At 42.7% G+C, this 27,724-nt stretch overlaps 1 protein-coding gene across 1 annotated transcript in view; it reads right to left on the minus strand.

Annotated features, from left to right (window-relative positions):
• Positions 1-27,724, minus strand: part of hmcn1 (hemicentin 1) — a 365,295-nt gene that overhangs the window by 10,199 nt on the left and 327,372 nt on the right. The window contains exons 93-103 of the mRNA XM_078407604.1: positions 23,008-23,178; positions 17,112-17,261; positions 16,394-16,531; positions 14,187-14,308; positions 12,155-12,392; positions 9,825-9,887; positions 9,593-9,712; positions 8,091-8,225; positions 7,381-7,494; positions 6,995-7,120; positions 5,052-5,180 (exon numbers count right to left, since the gene is read on the minus strand). Coding sequence (XP_078263730.1) covers positions 5,052-5,180; positions 6,995-7,120; positions 7,381-7,494; positions 8,091-8,225; positions 9,593-9,712; positions 9,825-9,887; positions 12,155-12,392; positions 14,187-14,308; positions 16,394-16,531; positions 17,112-17,261; positions 23,008-23,178 — 1,506 coding nt within the window. The remainder of the gene's footprint in view (positions 1-5,051; positions 5,181-6,994; positions 7,121-7,380; positions 7,495-8,090; positions 8,226-9,592; positions 9,713-9,824; positions 9,888-12,154; positions 12,393-14,186; positions 14,309-16,393; positions 16,532-17,111; positions 17,262-23,007; positions 23,179-27,724) is intronic.

Here is a 27,724-nt window from a genome sequence, read left to right on the forward strand (position 1 = left end):
ACAATAAATAGCAAATATAAATAATTGGTTATGTATTAATCTAATGTTATAATTATCTTAATCATTGTCCAGGGCAGAAACTGGGTGAAACCATGTTGAGTGGAAAAAAGACTGCTGTAGTCTGAATTCTTCCATTTTCTAACAATTTAGCTCATGTGCCACATATCCTTTATGATTAGATTAATATATAAAAATATGTGTATATACATACATATATATATTAATCTAATATATGTATGTGTGTGTGTGCGCGTGTCTGTGTGTGCGTGTATGTATGTGTGCGCGCGTGTACGTGCATGTGCGTGTGCAGCACATGGCACAGCTTGTAAACCCTCGCGATCGCACAGCGCCGGAGACTTGAGTTTAATCCTGACCTTGGTTGCTCTCAATGTGGAGTCTGCATGGTCTCTCCCTGTGATCACATGAGCTTCTTTTAGATGCTCCAATCACCTCCCATAGCCCAAAGACATGCAAGGGGATTGGTTCATCGGCCAATGTAAATTGCCCTGAGTATGTCGGTAAGTGGCAGAATCTGGGGAAATGGATGGGATTGTCGGGAAAAGTTAAAAAGGGATTACAGTATTCTAGGATTATTGTACATGGGTACTTGTTGGTTGGTGTGAATCTAGTATTCCAAAGGGCCTGTTTCTATATTACATCTTTCTATGACTTTAAAGCAGCTTTTTAATTCCTAAATTGATCCAATCATTTTACATGAAGGGTCTCGACCCGAAACGTCACCCATTCCTTCTCTCCTGAGATGCTGCCTGACCTGCTGAGTTACTCCAGCATTTTGTGAATAAATACAATCATTTCACATAATGATTCGATCTTGCATCTGCCGACATACTGAGACAACATTCTAGTTGGTTCTTGTCTGTTTGTCCATTTGACTACATTTTTATTTTCTTTGTTTATTTCCAAATTTAAATTTATTCTTCAGCTATGCTTAATCTTTTCTAGGTGAGATGGTTGAGAAAATTTACGTTAATATTTCTCTAACAATTGTGGAGGCAGATCATGGTATGTTTGGACAATATTCCAAAAGAACGGTGATTGGATATTAGTCTTGTAGGTAGGCAGCAGTTGCTGGAACACATATCGACATGGTGTATGTGTACAAGAGATCTGGGATCTGTGTGAACGGAACATGCATTTGTGTACAGCCTTCAGCCACAAGAATTGTTAATAAGCAGCAAATTCCAAAGCAGTCAATGTAAATTAGAGTTGTGAATTCAAATGTCAACTCTGAAATTAAGTAAACTGAAGATGGAAAGAAAAATCTGAATCAAGAGTGAAGGATAAAAGGAAGAACGATAAAGTAAAAAATGCATTATAACTGCATGCAACTGCATAACTGCATACAATTAAATCTGCAGAAATTGGATTTTACAATTGCAAAGAAAAATTGTAAAGAAAAAAATGTATATAATTTCAGGACAAGAACCATTCGCTATATCTCAGTGTGGAACCTCACAGCAAGACATCTGAATAGCATTGGAGATGCAGGCCAGTCGAACAGCAACTTCTTGATTTTGGTGTTTAACTGTGCACAAGCACTTGCTCTGAAGGAGTAAATTGGACAGAACTCCTTGTGGTGGATATGAGAAAATAACTGCAGATGCTGGTACAAATCGATTTATTCACAAAATGCTGGAGTAACTCAGCAGGTCAGGCAGCATCTCGGGAGAGAAGGAATGGGTGACGTTTCGGGTCGAGACCCTTCTTCAGACTGATGTCAGGGGGGCGGGACAAAGGAAGGATATAGGTGGAGACAGGAAGATAGAGGGAGATATGGGAAGGAGGAGGGGAAGGGAGGGACAGAGGAGCTATTTGAAGTTGGAGAAGTCGACGTTCATACCACCGGGCTGCAAACTGCCCAGGCGAAATATGAGGTGCTGCTCCTCCAATTTCCTGCAAGAAACTCGAGCACCCGGACAAAATCCACCTTGTGGTGGATGCTGTTAACCGCCCGAAGGCTCGCTGGACGATGGGTCCGGGAACCCACCCGAAGGCTCGTCGGTCGGCGGGATCGGGTGGTGTGCTGGAGAAGGCAAGATGTTGTGACACCATGACTTCCCCCACCCCCTGCCAAGACGTTCAGGCTTGCAGCTCAATTTTCCTCCACAAACCACGCAAACCACCAGTCGAGCGGCAGCCCCACAGTGCCAGAGACCCCGGCCCAGACCCGACCCCCGGTGCCCCCTATGACTTGGTGCTCCCCCAGATGCCCCGGCACTCCTGCTCCACCCCACACACTGCAATGTGTAGGATAGAACCGGCACACCCGAAGGAAACCACAGTGAGCACCAGAGGCCAGGATGGGATCCCGGCTCCCAGCGCCATGAGGGAATGGCTCCACCAGTGACCTACACAAGAAGCAACTGTACCACAAACCTGCACGTCTCCGCACCAACACGGTAGGAAACCCGAGCACCCGGACAAAATCCAAGCAGCCACAGGGAGCACCCAAGGTTAGGATGGAACTCGGGTCTGAAGCTATTAAGAAGCTACTCTACCACGGAGCCACTGTGCCGTCCCAAAGTACTGTGTTTACTGCAGTAGTGTAGTGTATGTTTCTTGGTTGTTTTTCCAATAGTACTGTCCACATTAACCCCCCTCATTCAGTGCACTCATTATTCTACATTATGAGCAAATAAGTCACAAAATATTGCAAGTTGTCTTGCCCTGTTCAACAAAAGCCCAACCAAAAATAGAGAAGTGTTCTTACAATTGTACTGGTGAGATATAGCTGGAGAACTCGGCATAATTCAGACTTCCTTATTTAAAAAAGCACATATTGGTATTAGAGACAGTCCAATGAAATTCACTCAGTTAATTAATGGAATGAGAGGGTTATCCTATCAAGATCAATTAAAAAAATAGATCCATATTGTTTGGACTTAATGAAGGGCGATCTTATTGAAACAGCATAGATCCTTGGGGACTTGACAGGGTAGATGGAGAGATGTTTCCAGAAGTGGCTGGATACATTGATAAATGCATGGATTAATTTAGTGACGTTGCATTGCAGCACACCAGGATCATGATTAAAGATCGTAAAGAGAATAGGGGAGACCAAAGTTTATAATTCTATGTTACGTAGATCAGATGAAGGCCGGACATCAAAGGTATTTCTAATCCAAAGAACCGCGCACCTCTGACTGGTTTGTGCTGTGTGTACCAATTTGACAAATTCCTTCATAGCGGGGTTACACGACAGATCACTTTTTCTTACAAAAACATAAAGAAATCAGGACCAGAATGACTTAATATATAGTACCAGTTTTAGCCATCCACAACTATGGACCAAAAGCTTAGAAATTACAATGGCTGAAATAGCATTTGTGTTTGGTTAGTATGGACAAGATGTGCAGAATGGCTTCCATCAATGCTGTAAATCTTTGACTATGAAATTGCTTTCTGTGCTCCCCAAACCAAAAAAGGTCAAAATTCCTGCTAAATTCAGATAAATTGTGTTATTAATTTGATATAACTGTTAGCTAACATCTCTTGTGGACAAAATGCTGGAATCTACAATCAAGGAAGAAATTGATTGTTATTTAGAGAAGCTGAATATAATTAACCAAAATCTACATTGTTTATGAAAGGTAAATCATGTTTTATTGGTGTTCTTGAGGATGTAAAAATCAGAGTTGACAGAGAGGACCATGTGAATGTAGTATGTTTGGATTTTCAGAAGACTTTTGACAAGGTGCAACATAAAAAAACCTGTGCACCAGATGAAAGCACAGAATATTAGGGGAAGTTTGTTAAATGGATAGAGTTGGAATAAGTGTCTTTTTCTGAATATAGATAGATTGAGTGAGTGAGTGAGTGGGGAAAAAACTAACACATGGAGCTTAATGTGTGAAGTTAGGTACCATGGTTAGAAGAATGTAAAGGAAGACCATTATCTAAATGGAAAATTATTGCAGATCCATATATTCTTTAGCATTATTTACAAAAGATTAGCAGGTGAGATGAGCAAACAGTTGGGGCGGTAAATGAAATTACCTTTATTGCAAAAGGGTTGGAGTTTAAAAATAGAGAAGTGTTCTTGCAATTGTACTGGTGAGATCATAACTGGAGAACTTGGCAAAATTCAGACTTCCTTATTTAAAAAAGCACATTTTATTATTAGATACAGTCCAATGAAATTCACTCAGTTAATTAATGGAATGAGAGGGTTATCCTATCAAGATCAATTAAAAAAAATAGATCCATATTGTTTGGACTTAATGAAGGGCGATCTTTTTGAAACAGCATAGATCCTTGGGGACTTGACAGGGTAGATGGAGAGATGTTTCCAGAAGTTGGAGAATCTCAAATGAGAGAACACATTTACAAAATGAGGAAGTGGTCATTTAAAACTCAGGTGGACAGGAAGAACTTCTCGAGAAGAATCTCGAGATTCTCTGCAATTCTCTATCCCAGAGCGTGGAGCTCGCTCGATCATTCAGGGTACGTAAAGACAAAATACATACATTTTTGAAAGATAGGGAGGACCATGAGGAATTGGCACAGAAGAGTTGATACCACGGGCAGGTCAGGTGTGGTTACATTGAATGGTGGGGATGATCTGAGTGGGCAAATTCTGCTCCTATTTTCTTATATTATATTGTCTGCCCAGAGGTATTCTTGGTTGCATTGTACTGCATCGTTGAAGGATGTGAATCTTTAATAAAATATACAAAAAAATATGGGCAACTCTGTCTCCTCCTCCAAAAGTTGGCTGACCCAACAAACTCAAAGAAGAGTCATGACCCAAAATGCCACCTCATCCTTTCTCCAAAGAGGCTGTCTGACCCACTGAGTTATTCCAGCTATTTGTATCTTCAGTTTAAACCAGTATCTGCAGTTTTTTCCTACACCAACTCAAAGTAGTTATGTGTCATTCCCAAGCCTTCTCACCTAATGTGATGAAAATAAATTTATATTCTTTTCCCCTACTTAAATTTATCTAATTTACTCTAAATAAAAATCAAACCTTGACTAACATGCCAGCTTTCCACAGAAAGGACTCGCATTAATTACTACATTTTACTGACCAACACAAGGCCTTCCAACACCCTGAGATCTGTAGCCTCGCGGACAAACACAACGGTAGCTCCCTTGAGTGTTCTCACAGATCTGGTTGTAACGGCACTGATGGGTGCCATCTTTACACTCATTGATATCTGCAGACAAAGAAACAATGAAAACTGCATTAATGTCCAACATTCTAGGTCAAGCTGCATCTTTATTGATGGAGAACGGTGCAATGTTTGCCTCACTTGGAAATGAAAAGTGCACAAAATAGTTATTTTAAACAAATTACATGTTTCAAAAGAAACAATACTTAATTGATGAAGTACAAATGTGGAACATTGGGACTCAATATCTGCACATAGCAAAATACTTTTGAGCACAATATTTTAATCGTGCGTAATGCACACTATTAGAGAAAGGGATTGTTTTCTTTGTGCAGAACGTAACTGCAGTTTGCGCAGTGAACATAACAGTTGTTTCTCTGCTGCATAAAATGGTAAACGTAGAGTGTTCCATGATTTATTACCAACTTAGTTGGTACAGTTGTTTACAGTTAGTGTGACCATGAGTTTCTTTCTTTTTATGTTTGTTCACGTTTAACCATGCCTCTTATTGTTTATATCAACAGAATAATAATAACACGAACATGTTAAGCGAGTATTAACCAGGATTAATGGAAAATGGCCATGTGCAATTAAGCGAGTGCCTTAACATAGTAAAGATAAGGAAATGGTTTTGTTTTTTGGAATTTTATGCATTTAAACAATACCTGCAATTAAGTGTTTTAAAAATATGTGGGATGGACAGGACCTGCCTTCTGATGGTTTGCAAATCAACACTTATTGCCACTTTACCATTTTAGAATGACGTCATCTTACACTAACAGCATTTTCTGGGATATTTTATAAATAATTTTTCACAATTCAGATACTGTACCTCCGTTGGTTCCTCTTACCTGCCATGCTGGGTGCATCCTTATTGAACTTAATTAGATCTGTCATTCTCTTTCAGCATTTCACTCCAGGAATCTGCCAGCTCACAGTATGTTTAATTTTTTCCATCTGTCTTCTTGTGCACATTTTGTCCAGCTGAACAAGTTTACGGGTGGGTTTTTAGATGGACATCTACCATCCTCTTCCCCATCTCCAATCAAAATTACAGGCAGGAAAGAGTTTAGATTCTATCCTTGAACATGCCGTATGTCAAGCTGCAGTTCTCTTGTTGAAATACTGTTGGCATGTGCAGTTTGGGACTGTCCTCAACTTTGAGCATTGAGAATATTCTTGAAAGGATGTTTCATCAAAGAGATGCCTAATGTTGAGGTTTTACGGCTCAAGACCACAGCAAAATTCCCCTGGCCCCACAAACATTTGTAGCTGGCGTCTGCCCTCATCTTGTTTTCCTAGGAACGTCTTGAGGCAAAGCTGTGCATGAACCTGTGTCAGCATGTTAACTCCATTTTTAAGGGAGTTGTCTTCCTTTTGGTGCTGGTGCTTGTGGGGTGATGAGCACCGCGGGGGGGGGGGGGGGGGGGGTGTAATGGCCCATCTGGTGTGGAAGGGTTCATCTATTACTACAACGAGTTCCTCCTCAGGGGTGAAGCTGTTGAAATTTAACCTCTCTGATCCTGATTGAATTTACTGCATTGCTTCATAACTCAGAGGTTAATACCAGGTCTTTGATGTTGCATCCCGGTTCAAGCTAATTGAATATTATAATTCCTTGAGGCATTGATTGTTCTGAGACACCACTGAACTTAATATTTGATTTAATAACCTTTCCAAACAAATCTCCACACCGTTCAACAATGAGAAAGAAACGATGAATGACGGATCTAATTAAGTTCAAACTAAATAAATCCAGTTCCCACATCTGTTAATGCAGAAATCGTATAGCCCTCCTTCCTCCAAACTGCAATAAACCCGTAGAAATTTTTTAAAAAAACAAGCTGCCCTGAACTTACCAATACAACTTTCATTTTCAGCTTTGGTCATTCCACTCGGACACAGATCAATGCACCTGAATCCCCCTCGGGTGTTCTTGCATTGTTGGTCTGGACGGCATACATTTTGTCTGCACTCATTGATATCTAAGCAGTAAAATCAGATCATATTCAGAAGTCTTGCATTTTTTAAATTACAGAAGATTTTTTTCAGATAAGTGTATTTGCTTTGCATTATGTGATTCACAGCTTTATAAATTTGCTTATTTCTGTCTTATCGTCACAATGATGGCTTTTTTTGCAGCTTGCTGACAAATTGGAATACTAATTTTTAACATTAGATTAACTATTACGATGAGCCCTGATTGTTAATGTAAAGTTTCCCCAAGCCTACCCTTTGTACTTACCCATACATCTTCTACCTCTTAGCTGATAACCTCGATTGCATACACAACGGTAGCTCCCAATAATGTTCATACAGCGATGTTGACAGGGATTAGATCCTTGGCATTCATTGATATCTGGCACAAAGAGAAAAGATACTGTACTAAAGCTTGATTACTTCACTTTTGCCAAGGCTACATTTCTATTGTACAAAATAACTACATGCATTGTCATATGATAATTCCCCAAAAATAGTAAGGAAAAAAAATAATGCTTGTGCTGCCAGAGTTCACATCCTCTGCATTCAGTAGTTGACTCAGCTGGGAACTTCTCAGTACACCAACCTGCATGTAATTTAGATACTGTCTTAATGTAACAAAACAGAACTCATTTTATACTGAAAATCTGAATTATAATGAAGAACAATGCAATGGTATGTTTTTTTCACAAATCAGAAGGGGTAGGATAGAGGAAGATTTATTCAACTTGGCAAAGCTACTCCTTCCACCTTTACTCCCTTAGTGTTGAATGGGAAGGTTGCCTATTTAGATGATTTCCTGAGATCCAAGTGAAATAATAGTTTGAGATATATTTCAGTAAGAAATGTTTATTGTGGTTTAGTTTAGTTTCTCCACCTTCCTTGCAACCACACATGAAGCAAATCGCAGAAGGTTGTGAGTATCCCTCCGGGCTTGTTTCAAGGGATGTAAAGTGACTGGAAAGACATTAATACCTTGGCAACTTAAACCGTCAGGAGTCCGCTTAAAACCAATGCTGCACCTCACTACGCAGTGATATGATCCAATGGTATTTTCGCAGTCTTGGCCCGCATGACAAAGGCGACCACTTAAGGCACACTCATCAATATCTGAAAAAACAAGACCAGCATTAGTGGTTTACATTCTAACAGTGACTTACAGAGGGCCCAGATTTCCTGTCCAGGGCAACAGCTGTAAATTTGCTTATCATTGGCAGTGCTAAATAGATGTAGAAGTATAGTTGATCTTTGTGTCCCACATCTGATATACAATTTCTGAAGTTAATGTACACAAATACTGGGGAAAAACTACAGTGGGAAATCAATAATATAATGCCCGTTCAATGTTTTTGGGCAATCATGCCATTCTACCCCTTAGGATTTTATTGACCACCAACTATTTTTTCCCCCACGTATCTAAAAAACCTTTGCCATTTAATTTTGGCACTGAAATTTTCATAATCTGTCTTTACATTTCAAACAATAACAGAGGCTACTTTGGGCAATGGAATGCTTTCCCCATATAGTTCCTTCAAACAGCATAGCTATTATGTTATTGGCAAAATTCTAGCCACCATGTAAGTAATTAAAGGACTATTATGTACATCTTATCCCTGACCTGAAGACCATTTCTTATTTCCCCATTACATTTCCCTCAGCGATGGGTACTGGCAATATATCAGACAATCCCAGCATTGCAGGTAGACACAAAATGCTGGAGTAACTCAGCGGGTCAGGCAGCAAGCATCTCTGGAGAGAAGGAATGGGTGACGTTTTGGGTCGAGACCCTTCTTCAGACTGATCCCAACATCGCTACGGTGGGCATAAGATACTGATGGACTTTTTAAAGAGCAGAAATTCCATAAAGCCCATATGAAATCTGAAAGCCCTGCTTTCAGAACACACTTCAAGCAGCAAGTGCTGAGTTAGAATTGAAGAGAGAGGGATCTACCACAAAGCTGTGCCTTCCAGAGGTGGACCACTGGGCCTTTGCAAGCACATCTCACAGACTAACACTGCCTTCCAGAGGGTAACTTGATGATGATGTTGCCAGATCTCGCAAAGGATTAACGATGAGAAGGAAACCTCTGAGTTTTGAAGCTCTGTTTACTGCATCCATTTCCACAATGTTTATCAACCTTTCTTATGAATTTAGGATGGGATTGTGTGGAGGAATAAAACATGACCAATTTAAAGAATTATTAACTTGCACAGCGCCCAAATCATAGCCAATAAAGAATGGATCTTTTGAGATGGAATTTTATATATTATGTATCTCATTAAACACCAAATTGAAACCAATTCTACTGTGAGCCTTATTAAAGTACACAAGGATTCAAGAGTCAAACTAAATAATAACGAAGTTGCTCTCGTGTTCAATGAATTTTGCTCGTTTAAAAATAGTTTTATTTAAGAATTCATTCTGGTCTTACTGTTGAACACTGATCGGAATTTTGTCCAGCAGAAATCTAGTTTACCTTGACAAGTTCTTCCATCTGCAGAAATGCTGAGACCAGTTGGGCAGGAACAGTAGTATGTGCCCATGGCATTGTGGCATGAATGAGAGCAGGAGTTATGGAGGGAGCACTCATCCTCATCTGTGCAGAATAACAGAGGGCTTTAAGAAGGATTTGTATCATTTGTTCTATTAAAGCATCTTTGTCCAACAAAATAATCTAGTTTATCGATGAACAATAATATTCAACTCACCTGAGCAATAGGGCCTGGCGGAATCCAAAGCAAAACCACCTGGACACTGATTGCTGTGGTCACCTGCATGAAAGAAATAATGTTTAGTTTTGGAGAATGCTGGACTTAATTACTTTTCGCCAATTCTTAAGAAAAGATTGTTTCTCTTGCCAATCCTTAGCAAACACTTCAGCATGGAAATAGGCCCTTCGGCCCAGCTGAACCATGCTGACCAAGATGCCCCACATCCAAGCTAGTCCCATATGCCTGTGTTTGGTCTGTATCCCTCTAAACCATTTCTATCCATGAGCTCAACTACCTCCTCTGGCAGCTTGTTCCTTACACCCACCATCCTCTGCGTGAAAAAGCAGACCTCCCAACATTTGAGTTTACAAATTCAGAATGTTGATGTCCAAAATTCAGAATTTTACATCAAAACTCATAATAGGTGCCTAAAAGTGACCTTGCTGTTGATGTGCCTTGTTATGTTATGTTATTTTATGTTATGTTAAATGTTTTTGTATGTTATTTAAAAAAGCAACACAAAAATAATAATTGTTTTAAAATTCATAATATGGCGCGTAATGCAACTTTTCAGCAAAAAAAAGTTTGCACGCCAAATGCGCGTAAGCGTTGCGCTACATTCACGTGTGAAAAACTACTATTATTTCCAACAGTCTGTCGTTCTTAGACTACATGTACAATGTCAGGCCTATCATGAGTATATTCTACTATTATAGAAAGGTTATTGAACAGAAATACTTTTTACAACAAAGAAAAAAATGTTTTGTATTGTTTTTTCTATTTCGCTTTTTCCTTACACATCCCAATTCTTTTAGTATTGAATAAAAGAACAACGATCATAAAATGTATGACTAAGTTATGAAGAAAGTGTTTAATTTAAAAAACTGCACATCCCTGATTTAATTGAAGACATACTTGCTCCAGTGGTCTTCAACAGCAAATCACAACGGTCCATGCCCCCCCCAACCCTACTCCCCCCCACCCCCTCATTCCCCCCCACCCCCCCCCTCCACCCCTTTCCCCCCAAATCCACTCCCCCACCCCTCCTCCCCTACCACTCTCCCCCTCCCTTCCTTCACCCCCCCGAACCCCACTCCCTCCTCCCACTCCACTGCCCCCTCATCCGCACCCCAACCCCCCCCCCATCCCCTCTCAACATCAACATCCGCAGCGAGGCTAGTCCAGCGGCGAAGTGAGGAGAGGCTAGCGGTGAGGCCGGGCCAGCGGCGAGGCGAGCGGCGGGGCGAGGCGCGCGGTGAGGCATGTGTTTTGCAGAAAAATGTGAGGCAAAATCAGAATGGCGGAAATGAAATAAGAAAGCGGAAACTTTCCGCCAAATTCGGAAGGGTTGGGAGGTCTGACAAAGTTACCTCTCAAATTCCCATTAAATCTTTTCCCTCTCACCTTAAACCTATGTCCTCTGGTTCTAGATTCCGCTACTCTGGGCAAGAGACTCCACTTCCATGCGATCGATTCCTCTCAAGATTTTGTACAGCTCTGTAAGAGCATCCCTCATCTTCCTGTGCTCTAAGGAATAGTCTTAGCCTGCTTTAAACTCTCCCTATAGCTCAGGCCTTCGAGTCCTGGCAACATCCTTGTAAATTTTCTCTGCACCCTTTCCAGCTTGACAACATTTAACAATGATGCCACTTTCAGGGAACTATCTTTTAGTGGTGTATAAGATCATGAAGGGATTAGATAGGGTAAATGTCTTTTACCCAGAGATGGGGAATCAAGAAGCAGAGGACATATGTTTAAGGTGAGGGGGGAATAAGATGCAAGGAACCTGAAGGGCAACTTCTTTACACAAAGGGTGCTGGGTATATGGAATGAGCTGCCAGAGGAGGTGTTGAGGCAGGTACTATCACAACATTTAAAATAATTTGGACCGGTACATGGATAGGATAGGTTGAGAAGGCAGGCAGGTGCGACTAGTGTAGATGGGACATGTTGGTTGGCGTGGGCAGGTTAGGTCAAAGGACAGCATTTCCATGCAGTATGTCTCCATGATTTAATACTTTGTCCGTTGTATACAAATCCCTTTGCTCTACAACACTCGCCAAACTGGGAAGTTTCCCAAAGCTGGGGAAAAAACCCAAAAACTGTATGCCAAGAAAGAGGAAAATGTTAAGTGAAACATTTATGAGTTTGGGCCGGATTACAAACACCGGAACAATTTTTTTACAAGAAAAGAACATCGGGTTGAACTGAACTTTGATGTTTTGAAATATATGAAGGACTACATTGTTCTAAAATATCAACGACAATTCCAAATAAATGGAAGGACCCTGTTTTGTTTAAAAAGAACCTGCTTTCTGTTTCATTACCTTTTGCGATGAAAGCATGGATCTTGTACTCCAGAATTTCATCTAGTGGTCTATATGTTGCCTCAATGGCAGTAGCTTGGAGTGTCTCCACAAGAAATGGCATTCGGCCGAGATTATGATTGTAAGTGATGGTGTGATTCCAAGAATATGGTACACTGGCACCATCTACTGTAAACATCCTGGTGGAGTAGGCATAGATCTGGCCTGGTCCTGTCTGAATATAGTCCTCTGAGTAGTCCTGAACATACCACAGAATTGAATGCACAAATTATGTTTGAGTACGTATATTACAGCAAAGATTTTCATAAAGATTGCTGATGAACAAACACAGATTCATTGATCTTGCTACCAGTACCATTACATCATAAAGCCCAGAATGTGCTGAAATAAATATTGCACGAGATCAGTAGACAGTTAATAATTTACAAATTGGCTGAAAAGTTGAAATATGAATCATCACAAATTGCTGGCTAATTCTCTACTTTTCACCTTCCTTTCTCCAAGTTTAACAAGGAAAAGTTTGTTAACACTCTTTTAATGGTATACTAGACCAAGTGGACCTGTTGGGCACAAACCTCTCCTGCATTGGTGCAGCACCCTCTCCTCCCCCCTCACCCCTCCTCCCCCTCCCCCCATTCCATCTCCATCAACCCCCCCTTATCCTCCCTCCCTCTCCCCCCCTCCCTCCACCCCCCTACCTCCCCCCTCCCTCCCTAGGAGATAGATTTAAACTTTAAAATGTGAATAACTTAAAAAATATAACACCAATTTCAATTAAACCTCTTTCATTAGCACCAAAGGGACAACGGTGAGCGAGGTGGGCCTAACATTGTCGCGCTATCGTGTACCGTTTTGGCTGTAGTTCAGAAACAAACAAACAAACAAATGAGAGTTTTAATATATAGATTTTAATAGTTTCCATTCTCTCAAACAGAAACTTGGAGTCTCAGATTAAGTTTTTGTTGAGAGATTTTAATTAGCATTCCTTTCAGTCTCTTTTTTTCCAGGTTTTCTATCTCTCCATTTGTCTTGTATCTGATTGAACACTGATTTCACCACTCTAAAGGTAAAATGTAAAAATTGTCCCTAGTGTGTGTAGGATAGTGTTAATGTGTGGGGATCGCTGGGCGGCGCCGACTCGGTGGGCCGAAGGGCCTGTTTCCGCGCTGTATTTCTAAATCTAAAAGAAAATCTAAATCTAATACTCTTCAATATCCCATCCATTACTCAGTCGTTCAGTCATTTCTCCCATTATTTACTGAATGCCCAGCAGCCATCATGCTATTAACTTGAACTGGCGGCAACTTGAAACACTTTTTTTGAAAAGCTATTTACAAAGATAATAAAGATGAAGGAGAGCCTGCTCCCTGATATCTGGGCCAATGTTTAAACACTGTTATAATAATGATATGGGGTTTAAGATAGAAGGTAGACACAAAATGCTGGAGTAACTCAGCGGGTCAGGCAACATCTCTGGAGAGAAGGAATGGGTGATGTTTCGAGTCGAGACCCTTCTTCCGACCCGAAATGTCATACATTCCTTCTCTCCAGAGATGCGGCCTGACCCGCTGATTTACTCCAGCATTTTGTGTCTACCTTCTATTTTTACCAGGATCTGCAGTTTTTTTTCTTATTGGGGTTTAAGGTAGACAGGTACACAATTAGCTGTTTCCAGATAATGTATTTTTTGGTCATTAGAGATCAGAAATGTATGGGAATCAGTTGAGATAATTTGTATGCATTCCAATCTTTATAGAAAATCTGTAAAGGCACTCTTTATTCATATGCAACACAGCATCATAACGACTTAAAAGTAGAGATTATTTACAGATAATAATTTGAAATGGATTTTCTTTTCATAAAGATCTTTTGCTTGAAATATTGTAACATGCACCACAAAATATAAAAGCATGATAGACTTTATTATCCCAGTAGTCAGACTCTATTAGAATTTGCATGCACACATGCACGTCAACCTAAGTTCCCTCTTATTCTAACATTATGGAGAATCATAACGTATTTCCTATTGTACCTTCACATTGAGGTTTACAGATGAGGGAAGTTGCAGCACAAATCCTTTCACCACAATGTCCAGTAATAGTGCCCCATCTGAGTCCAGGCCTCTAGCAATGTGCGTCATTCGTAGTATCTCTCCTGGAAACCACAGCAACCAAACCAAAAATAATTCTCACTAATGCAGCCCATGCCAGTGTTAATACTTCGTGATGTGGTAGTGATTTCAATGCTAAGAGGTTACAGGATGTAAATAAATCAGACCTGCTGCAAGCAAACTCTGTGAAATGGGAGCTGGTCCAGATTTCCAAGAACTGAGTAGCATTTTTTTCATCTGCAAAATCAATTCACTGCTACTGATGGACAGCATCTTAAACTGTATTATAAACTGGCCCATTATTCTCGTTTAGTTTAGTGAAATAGTGTGGAAACAGCCCCTAGGGCCAACCGAATCCACTCGATCTCCAATTACTAGATTCATACTAGTTCAATGTTATCCCACTTTCTCATCAACTCCCTGCACACAGAGGCAATTTTACATTGGCTAATTACCCTACAAACCTGCATGTTTGCAGTCAGAAATGGACAATTTTATTTTTATTTGTGATCCAAGGAGGTCTTTAAAAGTATGAAAGGTGTGGATACAGGGGGGGGGGGGGGGGGGGGGGGGACATAGAGAAGAAAATAGTCACCAAGTAATCCATAAGAAGGTTTAGAATAGTTTTCTATAGAATGAGTGGTGAAAATGTGGAACCCACTGTACAAGGAGAAGTTGAGGTGAGAAATATAGATGCATTAAAGAGGAAACTAGACATACCCAAGAGACGGAAGAAAATAAAAGGTTACACTGAAAGATTGAACTGAGGAAGCTTAAATCAAGTTGGGGTTGATTGGACTGAATGGCTGCTTTCTGCACCACATATTTTATATGATCGGACAGAAGGAGCTTTTATTCAAGGCAAATTAAAGGGATGTATTGTTCTCAAAGGACACTGAGACAAAAATAGTACGGGTCCCAAATGTGGTGGGGTTATTCTTGGTCACGCCTTGTCTACCTATCTAGCTATTTCCATGGTAGGTCACTAAATTGGGAAGCCTCTTGTGGAATTTAAAGATCCATATGTATGAGTCATATTAAAAATGTGCAAAATGTCTCCTTAGGGCTACAAATGTCTGAATTCTTAAAAACAAAGCTCAAGGTTAGGTTGTAAATGATCATCTAGATTTGGTTGTGGCAAATGTGACCAAGAAACTCCACATTACATTTAAATCAAACATTAATTTTGGTCATGTTTGAATTTAAGATTGTATTTGGTATCGTGTTAAAATTAATTTTATTTCATAATCTCCGTTCTTTCATTAGAGGACTTTGATTTGTTTTCTTTTCTGGGTTATTGGTCTATTAGTTAATATGCTCATCATTTTTTTCTGTGCCATTTTGATTTCACCATTAAACTCTTTCAAATAAATATCCTATTAAAGTAAAACAGATAGGAAAGTAAAATAAGTACCTAAACTACAGCACTGAAAGTCGTACAAAAGTAGGCATTAAACTTTCCAGTTGCAGAAATCTGAAATGTCCTTATAGTTACATGTGAAAACAGTGAGGCAAAGTTATTGATAGAATATGGTTCAAACATTTAATTTAACACAAAATTTGCTAGTCAGTATAATTCAGTTTCCCATAGTTTCCCATAATTACTACCTCCTTATTAATGAAATAAAACACATGGCCAAATGCTAAGAGTGTGAGTAATTCTCCTAGTTAAGAACATCTGTGTTGAAATAAAGCCAGGCTTTATTAGCAGACAGATAAATTGTTCATTGATAATGAGCTGTTTTAACACACTTCAATTAATTTTAAATAGATCTGTTTACACAAAATAAAGCAGCAAAGGAAGAAATTACCTGCGAATTAACAATAAAAACTTTTGTGACATACAAAATGTTTGCACTTCTGTGTTTAATTGATAATCTATTCATCTAACATTCATATCAACATTTAAAGGGATAAACAACAATTTCGCACTGACCAGTTAGAAGAGAAGTCATTAAGGACAGTGCACCATGCAGTGGAAAGATGATCCACAATGGAAAATGCTTTAAAAAAATGCACTCTTTTTCCAAATTCATAGAAATATTTTTAAAGCAGTCATGAACTTAGCAGATAAATGATTAATCTCCATCTTTATGCACAATTAAAAAAAACCTAAATATTCAACTAACCAGTGGCAAACTCAACCTGTGTCTCCCGTCTGAAAATTCCCTTTGTTAGAGTGTATCCATTGAATGCTTCCCCAATTTCCTTTGCAGTTGTCCAATAAATGGGATTTAAGATTGAAATTAGTTTCCTCATGGCAGGCCCTAAAAATACAGTGAAATATGTAACACACACAGTAAGCACAGTATAATATCACAACCACGCCAGTACCTATACTGTGCATACTGCAATTCTCACACACATGACAGTGTGTTTACCAGGGTCAAGAACTTGTTTTTAAAGGCAATTCATCAACAAGAGCAAACTTCAAATCTTAGGACGTTGTGCAGAAAGGGTCCCAATCCTGTTGCTCATAAAAGAATTGTAAAGTGAGGAGTGGTGTTGTTCACCAACATGTCAAATACATTATTAAATAATGAGGGTTTCCTCTTCAATATTATTACTGCAACAAAGATAACAAGACTGTTAAATTGCAAGGTAACATCCCCTTCTCCTCCCATGTCTTCTCTTGAAATCTTTTTATTCAGTTTCTTCCTCCTACTTCCAAAGATCTACATCTGTAATTCAATTTTATTCTGCAATTTGATTTTATTCGGAGGTGAACATCACTGAAACTGATTTCAAACTCAACTTCTCCACATGAAGCCCATTGAACAGCCCAGACCTTTCTGCTATGTTCATATCTACAGAGGTCTCATTGATCAATAACAATTGATCACTTACCAATGCTTCTTGGCACATTGGAGATTTGTGCTTGTATATTTCGTGTCCCAGTTTGTGAATTCTCATATATGGTGGCATTCAGCAGGGCAACACCAAATTCCACATTATTAATATTTCCTATAACACTTCCCCTGGCTCGCTGAGGACCACCTGAAAGGAAGGAACACAGTTGCTGCACATCACCTGCCGCATGAAAGCAAAACCTAAGGCACAGACTAAAATCTGTTGGTTGGACATTTAATCAAATTTGCAAAGGCTGATAAGCAACAATTCCAAAATTTCATAGGATTACTAGACAAAGTGGACTCGTTGGGCCCAAACCTCTCCTGCATTGGTGCAGCACCCCCCCTCCCCTTTCTCCTCAACCCCCCCCCCTCCCCTCTCCCCCCCTTTTAAACTTTAAAATGTGAATAACTTTAAAAATATAATACCGATTTCAATAAAACTACTTGCATTATTGTCGCGTTTATTTGTATAATAAAGCTCGTACCACGACGTAAACGGAGTATACCTTTAATTAGCAACTCTGTACAGGAGCCGCCTGCTTGTCTGCATGCCCGGGCAACTCCCTCACTGCCACACCCCGGGTCCCCACGTCACCTCCGGCCACCGCATTCCTTACACTCTTATTCCCATAATACCACATCTCCCTTTCTTTGAGAACAAAGGGTGGACTACCTTTGTCTCTGCAGGTCTTAAGGGGTTTATTCTGCCCTTTTGCTGGAAGACCTGTCCCTGATTCAAGCATGCAAAATAGAAATAAAATAACTTCCGCGTTACCATACTGTGAACTATTACTTTAGCAGGCTGTGTTCTTCAAAACTTAAACTCTCAGGTTTCAGGTAAATGTACCAGGTTTACCGAACATTTTCACCCTCTCTTTTCCTTTATTATAGAAAACAGATCAATAAATCACAAATCAAGTCTCTTCGGCTTTCTAACCTCTCTCCCACACCTGGTCCGCACAGTCTCTGTGGTGGGGCCCTCTCTGCTGGGTGATGTTGTTACTGGTGGAGCTGGCTCTGGTGGAGCTGAATCTTCTCCCACCGGTGGCTCATCAGCGTCGACTACCCCACTGTTGGTCTGCAGCGGCACCAAGTGCTGCCGGTTCCTTCTTAGTGTGCCCTGAGGCACCTGGACGATATAAGAGCGAGGGGTATTGTGTGTAGATAGCACTTTGCCCTCGACTCGTGCATCGGTGACCCACACCTCCTCCTCAGGTACTAGTGGCTCCAGATTTCTCGCTCCGTGCCTCTTGTTGAAGGATCTTGCGTCGTTCCACCTCTTCTCCCTTTCCTTGGCCCCCAGCGCGTTGTAGTCAGGCAAAACTGGATTCAGCAGGGTTGGAAGGGCAGGAACAGTAGTGCGGAGGCGGCGCCCCATCAACAGCTCGGCCGGGCTATAGCCGTTCTGTAGAGGGGTTGCTCTGTAGGCCAGCAATGCAAGATATGGGTCTGACGCCTTTGTTAGCAGGTTTTTCACGGTTTGTACAGCGCGTTCCGCCTCACCATTGCTCTGAGGCCACCTGGGGCTGCTCGTGATGTGCACAAAGCCATACTCTGCTGCAAAGGCTTTAAAGTGGCTACCTGAGAACTGGGGCCCATTGTCACTTTTAAGAACTTCCCCAATTCCATGACGAGAAAACATGGATTTCAGGTGTACCACCACATCTGTGGACCTTGTGTGTGACAGCAGCGCAACTTCCACATACCTTGAGAAATAATCAACTACTAGTAGATAAGTCTTGTTTTTCAGCGTGAATAGGTCAGCTCCCAAGGTTTGCCAAGGCCTGTCTGGCATCTCCGTTGGCATCAGCGGCTCTTTGACATTCCTTCTCTCTTGGATGCAGGTTCTACATTTCAGCACCATGTCATTCAGCTGGCTGCTGAGTCCTGGCCACCATACCGTCTGTTTGGCCCGGCCCCTGCACTTTGTCACCCCCAGGTGTCCCTCATGTAGTCTCTGCAGCACATCACCTTGTAAGGCTGATGGGATGACGAGCCTCGTGCCCCGCAGCAGCAGCCCATCGTGCACAATCAGCACTGCTCTTTCAGCCCAGTAATGTCTCAGCACTCCCTGCAGTTGGCTTTTGTCGGGCCAGCCGTTTGTGCAGTACTCCATCAGTGCAGAGCATGTGCTGTCTGCCCGCAGGTGCTCACGTAGGCTGCTCAGATAATCTCCTCTGACAGGAATGTTGCTGATGACAGAGTCTACATAGATGTTGGTGTCCTCTAATAGGCTTGTGTCTGCGTGTGTTTTTGCGGCTCTCAGAGGAGCACGCGATAGGGTGTCGGCTGTCCCCAGGCTTTTGCCAGGGACATGATTGACTGTATAGTTGTACCTCATGAGTCTCATCCTAAATCTTTGGACTCTTGGTGGGAGGTCATCCAAAGCTTTCCCTCCCAGCAGACTCACCAACGGCTTGTGGTCAGTTTCCAGCTCGAATGGTCTTCCCAGGATGAAACAGCTGAACCTTTCACATGCCCATGTCGCAGCCAATGCCTCCTTCTCTACTTGAGCATAACGCTGCTCTGTCGGTGTCATTGACCTGGACGCATATGCCACAGGAGACCACATGGCATCGCTTTTCTGCAGCAGGACTGCCCCCAGGCCAAAGGAAGAAGCATCAGCAGAGATCTTTAGAGCACTGTTTGGGTTGTATAATGTGAGCACTGGTGTGGATGACAGCTCTGTTTTTAACCGATCAAAGGCGGCCTGCTGCTCTGTCCCCCAGTACCAGTGGTTCTTCTTGGACAGCAGGTCTCGTAGCACTTTGTCTTTTTCGGCCAGGTTAGGCAAGAAGCGGCCCAGCTGATTGACCATGCCCAGAAAACTCCTGAGTTCGCTGACATTTTTGGGTGCATCCATTTCCTGTACTGCTCTCGTCTTCTCTGGATCTGGCTTCACTCCATCTGCTGAAATCACATGACCCAGGAATCTGACTGTGTGGCGTGTGAGCTCACATTTGTCCATGTTGAGCGTAATGCCGGCCTTATATGCCTTCTCTAGCACCGCATGCAGCCGCACATCATGCTCCTCCTGCGTCTGTCCCCAGACCAGGATGTCATCCATGTGACACAGTACCCCCTCCAGGCCACCGGTCACTTCTGTCATCATCATCCTTTGAAAGTGCTCGGGTGCTGATGCTATGCCAAAGGGTAGACGGTTAAAATAGTAGCGCCCAAAAGGCGTGATGAAGGTGGTGTATTTGGCAGACTCTTTTGTCAATGGTACTTGCCAAAAGCCCATGTTGGCATCTAATTTGCTGAATACTGTTGCGCCAGCTAGCATGCCCAGAGTGTGCTCGACAGAAGGCAGGATAAACTTTTCTCTGCATACTGATCCATTCATCATTGTGAAGTCCACACAAATGCGAACATCACCTGTTTTCTTCGGCACCACCACCATCCCGGCACACCAATCAGTCGGCTCCTCAATCTTGGTGATTACGCCCATCTTCTCCATACGGTCTATCTCCTTCCTCACTTTTCCCATAAGCGGCAGAGGGACTCTGCGTGGCGTGTGGAGAGAGAAGGGCACAGCCTCTGGCTTCAATTTAATTGAGTATGGCCTCCGAACAAGACCCAAGCCGCTACACAGCTTCGGATATTGTTGTTTCACTGATTCCACGGTGATGCCGTTAACCCTGCACACAAGCTGAAGCCGTTCTATGGCAGGCCTTCCCAACAGTGCAGTGTGCAGGTCTTTTACTATATAAATGTTCTCTATGGCTTTCTTTCTGCCTCTGCGCAGTGTTTCTCTGGCTACACCCAGGACAGAGAGTGCATCGCCCCCTGGCCCAAACAATGGGCGTGTCGACACTGCCAGGCGTTTCACATCATGCCCCCCTGTAATGTCATAGTACACCTCGGCTGGCATGGCGGTGACATCAGCACCAGTGTCTATTTTAAAGCACACTTTTTTTTGTCTCACTTCTAGCTGCACCGTCCACGGGTCTTTTCCAGCATCCACGGCTCCCAGGAAAAAGCTCTCTTCTTCCTCTGTAGTGACAGCATTGAGAGATTTTGCACTGTTTCTGCACACTCTTTCATAATGTCCCTTTTTGCCACAGTTGTGACACACAGCATCTTTAGCAGGGCATTCCCATTTCCCATGCGAGGGCATTTTTCCACATCTATAACAGGCCTTTGAACCTGGCTGAGGCCGTGTATTAAGTCTATTTTTGCTTGGTGTTTGTGCTTGTGGCTGAGGCTTTGAGGGAAATTTGGGTTTTCTGTAGCTTTCAGCATATACTGCATCAACATTAGAGCACTTGCTAGCACCGCTATTTTCTCCTCTTAAGTCAGACCACTGTCGTCTAACTTGTTCAGACTGCCTTGTTTTTGTTATTGCAGTTGCAAGGGTTAGGTCTCTGTCTAGCTGTAGCTTTTCTGACAATGAGACGTTTCTCAGTCCGACCACTAACCTGTCGCGGATCAGCTCGTTCTGTAACTGTCCATAGTTGCAGTGTTCAGCTAATCCGTACAGAGCAGTGATGAAGGAATCCACTGTTTCACCTGGCAGTTGCACACGCTGATTGAACTTGGCTCTTTCATAGATTACATTCTTTTTAGGTACAAAAAATGCATCAAAGCCCGCCTTGACATCTGTGTACTCCCTCCTCTCATCTGCAGTTAGCGTTAGCCCCTTTAGCACATCTTCAGCTTCATCGCCCATGCAATACACTAACGTGTTCACCTGGTTTTCTGCTGACGTCGCGTTTAAATTGCTTGCAAGCCGGAAGCGGTCGAATCTCCTGATCCAACGCTCCCATTCTTGAGGCTTGGTGAAATCGAATGGCTCTGGAGGTTGTATTGTGAACGTAGCAGTTGGTGTGGGTTGCGCCATATCTGCAGGCTCGTCTCCCATCTCGCGCCAAACGATACCCCTTCCTCTTTTTTTTTTTTTTTTTTAAAATATTTTTGCTTACAAGGATCCCACTCTTGACACCATGTCGCGTTTATTTGTATAATAAAGCTCGTACCACGACGTAAACGGAGTATACCTTTAATTAGCAACTCTGTACAGGAGCCGCCTGCTTGTCTGCATGCCCGGGCAACTCCCTCACTGCCACACCCCGGGTCCCCACGTCACCTCCGGCCACCGCATTCCTTACACTCTTATTCCCATAATACCACAATTATCACTAAAGTGACAATGGTGAGTAAGGTGGGCCTAAAATTGTCGCGCTATCGTGTACCATTTTGGCTGAGGTTCAGTCACAAACAAGATAACAAACGAGAGTTTTAGTATATAGATATACAAAAGAAAACTTCCTTGGTTGAAATGCATTGCACAATAATGTTATTAGGTCTAAATAATCACTGTAAAATTCAGAATTGTGTGGAATTTAATCTTACAAAGACCATTCTCTTAATCATGCTCTTATTTTTAAACCAAACTTCCCTCTGACCAGGTTTGTGATCACGCACCAATGGCTGCTCTTGCGATTCACTATCAAGTAGTATTTGACATTCACTCCTGTGCATTTCCTTTAATCATGTTAAATGTGCTATTTAATTACAATCAACCTCTCCAACCCCACAAATGAAACAGCAGGTGGAGGAGAGAAAGTAAATGACTGGATGAAGAACTTCAGGGCTGGTTGACAATGTCGGTCAAAGAAACTTTTAGAAAATGGATTTAACATTTAGGGTAAATCCAACAGAGGAGTTTCAGTAAATGCTTCTGTTGTAGAAATGAAAGCACAGGAGCAGGTTGTTTGTCCTGAATTAATTTCAACAATGCTAAGATTAAAAAGCAATGACATCACATAGCCAACGGCAAAGAAATGTTAACCTCAGTAGCCTCTTTAAATTGGTTGTAGTTATCTCATGAAAATTGTACCAACTTCAAAGCTAGTTTCCTTGACCATTCAATGAAGCAGCTTACAAACCTGGACAAGGTTGCGTTTTGCACCTGGAGACCTGAGAACTATCTCCTGGGCATGAGCGGCCTCCATTCAATGGCATTGGATTGTCACACAAGTGGAGTCTCCTCTGTTCTCCACCTCCACATGTTGCTGAACAATCATTCCATGCTTGCCAAGGGCCCCAGTTTCCATCCACTTCAGGAGTAATCAGAAAGATAATTAAGAATGGTGATTATTAGCATATTTCTTGGTGGTTATTGCGTAACAGGTTTTTTTTTTACAGCAGCATTAACTCCACATATGATTCACATCCAAGTGGTTTTTAGAGCTCTTTTACAGTCGCTCTTCTATCATAGAGTCATAGAGTCATAGAGTCCTACAGCACAGAAAGAGGCCCTTCGGCCCATCGTGTCCGTGCCGCCCGTTACCAAACACAGTCTAATTTTAATCCCATTTTCCCGCATTTGGACCAAAGCCCTGAATGTTGTAACATTTCAAGTGCCCATCCAAATGCCTCTTAAACGTTGTGAGTGTTCCCGCCTCCACCACCACCCCAGGCAGTGAGTTCCAGACTCCAACCACTCTCTGGGTGAAAAAGTTCCTTCTCACATCCCCCCGAAACCTTCCTCCCCTTACCCTGTATCTATGTCCCCTCGTTGTTGAACCTTCCACCAGTGGAAGAAGTTCCCCGCCATCTACCTTATCTATGCCCCTCATGATCTTGTACACCTCGATCATGTCCCCTCTCAGCCTTCTCTGCTCCAGGGAAAACAACCCCAGTCTGCCCAGTCTCTCCTCATAGCCGAGGCCCTTCATCCCTGGCAGCATCCTGGTGAATCTCCTCTGCACCCTCTCCAAAGCTATCACATCCTTTCTATAATGTGGTGACCAGAACTGTACACAATACTCCAGCTGTGGCCTCACCAGTGTCCTGTACAATTCCATCATTACCCCCCTACTTTTATATTCGATGCCCCGGCTAATGAAGGCCAGTAACCCATATGCCTTTTTAACCACCCTGTCCACCTGTCCTGCTGCCTTCAAGGACTTGTGTACCTGTACTCCAAGGTCCCTCTGTACCCCTGTCTTCGCTAAGGTCCTTCCATTCATGGTGTACTCCCTCTCCAAGTTATTTCTGCCAAAGTGCATCACCTCGCACTTTTCAGGATTAAATTCCATCTGCCACTGCTCCGCCCATCTGACCATCTCATCTATATCTTCCTGCAGCTTGCAGATCCCTTCCTCGCTATTCACCACCCCCCCTACCTTTGTGTCATCTGCAAACTTGCTGATCATGTTCTGTACGTTGACATCCAGATCATTTATGTAGATTACAAACAGTAAGGGACCCAACACCGATCCCTGCGGCACCCCACTGGACACCGGCCTCCAGTCACAGAAGCACCCTTCTACCATCACCCTCTGCCTTCTGTCACTAAGCCAGTTTTTTATCCATTTTGCCAAGGTGCCCTGGATCTCATGGGCTCTTACCTTCTTGACTAGTCTCCTGTGTGGGACCTTGTCAAAAGCCTTACTGAAATCCATGTATACCACATCCACTGCACTACCCCCATCTACCTCCTTGGTCACCCCTTCAAAAAATTCAATCAAGTTAGTCAGACACGACCTTCCCTTAACAAAGCCATGTTGACTATCCTTAATTAACCCTCGATCCTCCAAGTGAAGACTGATTCTGTCCCTCAGAATCTTTTCCAGCAGCTTTCCCACCACCGATGTCAGACTCACCGGCCTGTAGTTCCCAGGTTTATCCCTACTGCCCTTTTTAAATAATGGCACCACATTAGCTATCCTCCAGTCCTCCGGTACATCCCCTGTTGCAAGAGAGGCTCTGAAAATTTGTGCCAGAGCCCCCGCAATCTCCTCCCTTGCCTCTCTCAGCATCCTGGGATACATCTCGTCAGGGCCCGGAGACTTATCCACTTTTAAGCCTGCCAGAGCCTCCAGCACCGCCTCCCTGTCAATAGCAATATGCTCAAGAACATCACAACCCTCCTGCTCCATTTCTAAGTCCGCATCACCCTCCTCCCTCGTAAAACCAGATGCAAAAAAATCATTTAAAACATCTCCTACATCCTCTGGCTCCACACACAGCTTTCCACTATGGTCCCTGATGGGCCCCACTCTTTCCCTCGTTATCCTCTTACTCTTGATATACTTATAGAACACTTTGGGATTTTCTTTTATTTTGCCCGCTAGTGCTATCTCATGGCCCCTTTTTGCTCTCCTAATTTCTTTTTTAAGAACCGCCCTACACCTTCTGTATTCCTCTAATGATGTCTGTGCCTTAAGTTCTTTATGCCTTCCAAAAGCCCCCCTTTTTTTCCGAATCAATCCTACTATATCGTTCGACATCCAAGGTTCTTTGGACTTGTTTGTCCCACCCTTGAACTTTAGGGGAACATGCTTCCTCTGTACTTTTTCAATTATTCCTTTGAATGACTCCCACTGTTCTGATGCGGTCCTCCCCACGAGAAGCTGATCCCAGTCCACCAGGGCCAACTTCTGCCGTATCAGATTAAAATCGGCCTTGCCCCAATTTAGAAATTTTCCTCTTTCCTCTGGTCCCTCTTTATCCTTTTCCATTACCACCTTAAATATCACTGAATTGTGATCACTGTCACCAAAATGCTCTGCCACTGACACTTCAGCCACCTGTCCGGCCTCATTTCCCAAGATTAAGTCCAATACCACCCCCTCCCTTGTTGGACTTTCAACATATTGGCTCAAAATGCCCTCCTGGATGACCCTTAGGAACTCTGCACCCTCAGGGCCCTTGACACTTTGGCTATCCCAATCAATATTCGGGAAGTTGAAATCCCCTACTATTACTACCCTGTTGTTTTCACACCCCCCCGAGATTTGCCTACAAATATGTTCTTCTATTTCCCTCTGACTGTTTGGGGGTCTGTAGTATACACCCAGTAAGGTGCATGCCCCTTTTCTATTTCTCAATTCCACCCAAATAGCCTTATTTGAGGAACCCGCTAATATGTCATCCCTTCTTACAGCAGAAATAGATTCTTTGATTAATACTGCAACACCCCCTCCCCTTTTTCCCTGCTCTCTGTCTCTCCTACATTAATGTATACATTATACATTAATGACTTAGACGAAGGGATTAAAAGTACCATTAGCAAATTTGCAGATGATACTAAGCTGGGGGGTAGTGTGAATTGTGAGGAAGATGCAATAAGGCTGCAGGGTGACTTGGACAGGTTGTGTGAGTGGGCGGATACATGGCAGATGCAGTTTAATGTAGATAAGTGTGAGGTTATTCACTTTGGAAGTAAGAATAGAAAGGCAGATTATTATCTGAATGGTGTCAAGTTAGGAGGAGGGGGAGTTCAACGAGATCTGGGTGTCCTAGTGCATCAGTCAATGAAAGGAAGCATGCAGGTACAGCAGGCAGTGAAGAAAGCCAATGGAATGTTGGCCTTCGTAACAAGAGGAGTTGAGTATAGGAGCAAAGAGGTCCTTCTACAGTTGTACCGGGCCCTGGTGAGACCGCACCTGGAGTACTGTGTGCAGTTTTGGTCTCCAAATTTGAGGAAGGATATTCTTGCTATGGAGGGCGTGCAGCGTAGGTTCACTAGGTTATTTCCCGGAATGGCGGGACTGTCGTATGTTGAAAGGCTGGAGCGATTGGGCTTGTATACACTGGAATTTAGAAGGATGAGGGGGGATCTTATTGAAACATATAAGATAATTAGGGGATTGGACACATTAGAGGCAGGAAACATGTTCCCAATGTTGGGGGAGTCCAGAACAAGGGGCCACAGTTTAAGAATAAGGGGTAGGCCATTTAGAACGGAGATGAGGAAGAACTTTTTCAGTCAGAGAGTGGTGAAGGTGTGGAATTCTCTGCCTCAGAAGGCAGTGGAGGCCAGTTCGTTGGATGCTTTCAAGAGAGAGCTGGATAGAGCTCTTAAGGATAGCGGAGTGAGGGGGTATGGGGAGAAGGCAGGAACGGGGTACTGATTGAGAGTGATCAGCCATGATCGCATTGAATGGCGGTGCTGGCTCGAAGGGCTGAATGGTCTACTCCTGCACCTATTGTCTATTGTCCTGAAGATTCTATATCCTGGAATATTGAGCTGCCAGTCCTGCCCTTCCTTCAACCATGTTTCCGTAATGGCTACAATGTCGTACTCCCATGTGTTCAGTAATACCTTCAATTCATCCCCCTTGCTTCCAATACTCGCATTAAATAAATGCCGTTCAGACTTGCCCTACCCCCATTGTGCTGGGGCATTCTTGTTCTGCCTCCCAATCTGACCAGTTTTTTCCTCTATATTTTCTTTCTCCTCACCGCCTATACTAGCTCCATGCTGTATCCCAACCCCCTGCCAAATTAGTTTAAACCCTCCCCAACAGTGTTAGCAAACCTCCCCGCCAGGATATTGGTCCCCCTCTGGTTAAGGTGGAGACCGTCCGGCCTATACAGTTCCCACCTTTCCCAGAAACAGGCCCAATTATCCAGAAAAACGAATCCCTCCCCCCTGCTCCAACTCCTGAGCCACACATTAAATTGCTCTATCCTCCTATTTCTATACTCACTAGCTCGTGGCACAGGGAGTAATCCAGAGATTACAACCTTAGATGTCCTACACTTCAATCCTCTACCTAGTCCTTTTTTTAACTCTCTTCCTAGCCCCCTAAATTCTCCTTTCAGGACCTCTTCCCTTATCCTACCTATATTGTTGGTACCTATATGTACCAC

The sequence above is a fragment of the Rhinoraja longicauda genome, chromosome 11 (assembly GCF_053455715.1).
Source record: "Rhinoraja longicauda isolate Sanriku21f chromosome 11, sRhiLon1.1, whole genome shotgun sequence".
Taxonomy (NCBI): Eukaryota; Metazoa; Chordata; class Chondrichthyes; order Rajiformes; family Arhynchobatidae; genus Rhinoraja; species Rhinoraja longicauda.